Source organism: Priapulus caudatus, unplaced genomic scaffold (genome assembly GCF_000485595.1).
Source record: "Priapulus caudatus unplaced genomic scaffold, Priapulus_caudatus-5.0.1 Scaffold141, whole genome shotgun sequence".
Classification (NCBI taxonomy): Eukaryota; Metazoa; Priapulida; class Priapulimorpha; order Priapulimorphida; family Priapulidae; genus Priapulus; species Priapulus caudatus.
Genome location: NW_014577202.1, coordinates 14,744 through 19,793, shown reverse-complemented (window position 1 = coordinate 19,793; position 5,050 = coordinate 14,744). Strand labels below are relative to the sequence as shown.

Below are 5,050 nucleotides of genomic sequence, written 5' to 3'. Positions count from 1 at the left end.
AAACTCACTAGATTTTCAATTTAACTGGACATCAGATCGGACGAGTCATTTCTTCAATATCCTGTGCGTATTATCAAAAGTCTTTCGCTTAAGCGCCAGTGTCACGCCGTTTGGTTTATTTAGGCAGAGTCAGCAATCAACGACTCAAACTTAGTGGGCGACACGTGTGAAAAGCGGAGTATAGTTGATGATTAACAGTAAAATAGTCGCGAATTACCGAGCAGCGCGCAATTTTTCGTAGTTGTAGCTAGCGTGGTATTCGAATTTCATTACGGCGTGACGGTGACTCAGAGCGTCGAAAGGAGAGATGTACATTATTAGGCTTATGCGATGAGAAAGGCGAGACGCCTAGCCGCTTCTAAAGTATGACCTCGAATGTTGCAATTTAGGGAAGCCGCATTCGGCGTGTTATTATTCCTACCAACAGAGGCATACTACGGCACAAACTCACCATAGTGCGTATATTAAAGGAGACGATGAGCCAAAACAGCTCCGCCCGAGAATGGGTACGTCCGATTTCGTCACGCGTCGCGTCATTCTTGAGTCACGGCTGCTGCCGATGCCATTTGGTCGATACCACGACATAGCAAAACCACGAATTCAAATTTTTAATAAACAAAGAGTTGGCAATGAATCTGTGTTTACGATATGGCTTAGCTGGTGATATCTGTGTTTTTGTTTCGTCGTTTAATTGTTTGTTTGTGTTGTTGTTTTTAATTCACCGATTACTGACGCGTTTTATATGGTAAGATATGGTATCCTTGTTTCGCCCTCCTTCCTTGCCTTCCCTGCCGATACGAGTTGAGTTACCGATGTAGTCTGTCGAAACCCTCCTGTGATACGAAAATGAGCGCTCTTTTTCACTAGACAGGTGCAGCAATATTTCCCTTCAACGCGTTTCAAAACCGGACTTTCCATCCCTTCTCTACCTCAAGGATTTACCATCGCCATCACGCGTAAACGCGATCGGTATCTTGAAAACCGCCTCACATGCAAGCACGGTATACGCACGTTCAGCACATCATATCAGCATATGATTTCAGTGGGGCTGACTGTTTTGTTTTGTATTACTGTTCCTTGCATTATTGTCATAATGCACCGTATAAACAATTTATGTTCCCAGTTTATTCTATTTAGGTAGCGGTATTTTGGAATATAGTTATTATATATCGTTTTTAATTGGAAATACTTTTTCATGAGAACATGAACTTTTCAAGAGAGGTCAAGGGAATTATTGTATTCAGCAAGCGGTGGCAATAGGTTGTGACGCTTGGCACGTCACACCTGGCGCATGTAGGAGTGGTTGACGCGGCGCGCAACGACAATGGACGGGCGCGCCTCCCGCATCGCCTTGCAATAGGGATAGGTGACGCGACACAGGCACCTACAAGCGGGCATTGCGTGCTGCTTCCAGCCAAGGTCTGGTTTTGCCAAAGTAGTTTTTGCTAGATCCGATTTCGAGCTGCTATATATAAACAAGAATTGACAAGCAGAAAAGATATATAAGATTTTAGAGAGACATAGACGATGTAGAGAGCCAGAGAGGAGAGACGCCAGACGGGTTCCAATATGGACGAAACCTAGGCTGTCGTATGTAGTATGTATGTATATATTTTGTATGTGTTCGTGTACAAAACCGAAACCAATACTAAAACAGAGCACAACCAGGACCAGTTGAGAGGTTACGACTGCATTGTTTATCAAGAGGCTTTCAAATGAGAAGTGCAACCCATTCGTACATGCTGTTATAACAATTTTTTGTCATTTACACGATATTACTATTATGTTCCAGGGGTTCTAAGTTGGGTTGTGCTGTGATATAAATGTTATACTTAACCGTTTTTTTACCATGCTTATTATCTTATTAAACTGATTTGTAAATATTGATATTGTGTGCAGTGTTATTCTCCATTATTACCCAATGTTCCTATTGTGTCCGATTATTAGTAGTATGAATTAGTAGCACGATTTTACCCAGCGCAGCGGGTACCCGCAGCTAGTTACTAATATTAGGATTAGTTATATCTACTTGTCTTTCAAACATTGTTGTGCACGGTTAGAAATATCTAGAATAAATAATATTATTAAATTATGGATCTATATGCGTATAGCATGTGCAGAGAGATAAGCACACAATCCTGCTTCGCTAGGATGCGAAATTCTATCAAAAACAGCAAGCCTATCTTGGACAAACGGATCTTCACAGATTCTTGCACATTTGTGTATTGCATGACGCTGTTTTTCGCACAAATTACCTATCAGTCCATTTTCATTCTGCTACCGACGCGAGGCGAGGAGATAGCAGACAGTGATGGTTTTAGTGCCGCTACACTGGTGTCCATTATTGGTCTTTCTGAGACCATCTTCCGACTTCCATTGAGCTCCATGTGGGACATCAGCTTCATGCGCAAACCCACTCGCAGGCTGGCGGGTTTAACAGGGTTCATGTTTGGCATAGGATTCTTCGTAATTATGTATCCGTTAATGCGTACTACGCAACTGCAAATAATAAACAGTGCCCTCCTGGGAGTAGTCACCTCTGGATACATGGTAACGTCCTTCATCGTTCTGATGGATATGTCTGGTGTGGATCTGTATAAGGACGCCCTAGCACTTCGGCTTGGCTTTGGCGGACTAGCATCTCTCGTTGGTCCCGTAACAGTAGGTGTGTTCATGCTTATTTTCTATATACACGTGAAATATACCGTAGCTGAGGTTAATACTTGGTTTTTCAAACAGTATATTCTCGAAGACCTGTCATTTTTCATATACTAAAGCAGATTCTACAGACACGAGCACTTCATGTGCTAAATAATGATATATATGGCATGTGAATGTTCGATGTGTTATGTTTTTAATACAAGTAATGCGTGAAAATAAATTGGTTCTTGAGATACACTCGAAGATGGGTAGGCGGTTACGCTACGTAACGGTTACTATAGGTGATAACTATATGTCACACAGGGGCGGATCCAGGATTTTTGAAAAGGGGGTGTCCAGGAAGAAATAAAGGGCACTTTTGGTGTTATACTTGTTTACTGGCGTGTTTCTAAAAAGCTGGCCGAATGCACTATAGGGGGGGGGTTTTGGGGGGACTCCCGCCAAGAGGCGGGGGGTTTAAAAAAAACATTGTGTTGCATTCTTGGAGGCATCTGAGCAGTAATTTTGGATGTCTAGAATGCAATATTTATCAAGTCAGCATCCGGTCTCGGACGCTTGCGGACCCCTCTTTGCCCATTTCTATGGTTTTTATAACGAATTTACCTATTTAGGTAGTCTTTTATCAGAAACTAGCTCGCTTAAACTAAGATTTTTTCATGGAGAACTTACAGAGAAGCCTTGTGTGTGTGTGGGTGTGTGTGTGTGTGTGTTCGTGTATGTGCGTGTGTGTGGTGATGTGTGTGTCTGTTCGCTGTGCGTGCGTGCGTGCGATGCGTGGTAGTGTGTGTCTCACGCGTCGGGCTCCCGGCCGGCGGCCCGGCGCGATAATACACACCGGTCGTGGCGTGCACCTGCGTGCGGCCCGTGGACGTGGGTGCGGCGGCGCACTGAGGTGCTGTGTATGACTTCTTTTGGGGCTCCTTTTTTTGTGTAAAAGGGCGGGGCGGGGGGCGAGGGCCCGTTGGCGGGCCTGGGCGGCGAGAAAGTAATGCAGGCTATCCAGTACAAAGTTCGATCGGCGGTGCGGGGTCGGGCATCCGGTGAGGTGGGGTCCGGCGGACTGCCCCATTCGGACCCCCCTCTGGCATCCAGCCCCTGTGCCACACTTTCTATGTGGCCACTTAGCAAGGTATGAGTTCAGGCCTCTCCTGAACTAGCGGGCTCCAGACTAGGCGCCACGCCTGCTTCTATTGCAACAAACTCCACAAAAACCGCTTCGTTAGGTATCAACATCGCGCCCATTCCTCTGCCGTCGGCCTCTCCCTTCCCGCGCCTGCCGACAAAGGCAGACAGCACCGCTCAACTTCACGTCTGTTACACACCGTCAGATTCAGCTAATCCCGTATCAGAGTATGCTTGCGAGCTACAGCGCGCATCGCGTAGTACCTTTTTTCGCACTCTTAACAAGTCAGCTGGGACTTTCACGCGGGTTCGGGTCACTGTCCTTTTCTCGGGCTTGGATATGGTATGGCCGCGAACACACAGCGGTGTGTGGTTCTAGTCCTACCAATTCACGGGCGGACGATCAGGCCGCGTGGCATGTGTGTCTGTCACGCTCACCCTATCTGGCGCGGCTTCTACTATCTCCGTGGTATGCCAGGCATCGCCTGGTTTCGCGATACCCTCGTCCTAAGTACGCATAGCGCGAACACACGATGGCATCGGAGCCTGGTACCGGAGGTACGTGTTCATTAAACACTTACAGATTCGGTTAAGACCATTACACATTATTCTTCTTGTCATCTGAACAATCGCCTAGCCCTAGCTCGCACTGGGGTTAGACCTGGCGCCGCCTTCCACAAGCGCGGCTCGTGTCGAAACCGTCCTTGGCATTTTTATCGACCAGAGTCCGCAACTCACCGACAACCAACTTTTAGGTCGGCCACGACACGATGATGAAGAGGGCCGCGGCGCTATAGCTGCCATGATCTGACTTCACTTACTCACGACTCGTCGAGAGTGGAACACGGTCCGATACACCATAACCTCTCCACGTACGCGTCCGCATCGGCTAACCGACAAATCCCTGCGTTTGAAATGGCGCACAGCTCTCTTAATGCCACTACTGTCGTAGAGGTGCAGACTAAAGTACTCTATGACGAGTTAGCCGCGTGGCCGCTGCGTGTCAACCTAGCGTGGTATTCACCTACCTCACGCAGACACCGAGCTGCTACCAATACGAATAACCTCACCTACCGACGTTATCGCTCCACGCAGCAGCAACACGGCCTCTGCCCTCGATTTCCTTTGTAGATCGCAACTACGCTCATCTAGTCACATAATGATACCCTCTACTCAAAGTGCACTAGACCGTCCTTATACGATCCCACAGACATATCATCACAGAACGATTCGAGGACATTACATGGGCATCAGAGTGACTATCCCA

At 47.0% G+C, this 5,050-nt stretch overlaps 1 protein-coding gene across 1 annotated transcript in view; it reads left to right on the top strand.

Moving 5' to 3' along the window:
• LOC106806086 (monocarboxylate transporter 12-like) overlaps positions 1-4,594 on the top strand; it is a 7,931-nt gene extending 3,337 nt beyond the window's left edge. The window contains exons 4-5 of the mRNA XM_014807940.1: positions 3,599-3,790; positions 4,508-4,594. Of these exons, the coding sequence (XP_014663426.1) occupies positions 3,599-3,790; positions 4,508-4,594 (279 nt within the window). The remainder of the gene's footprint in view (positions 1-3,598; positions 3,791-4,507) is intronic.
• The last annotated feature ends 456 nt before the right edge of the window (positions 4,595-5,050 follow it).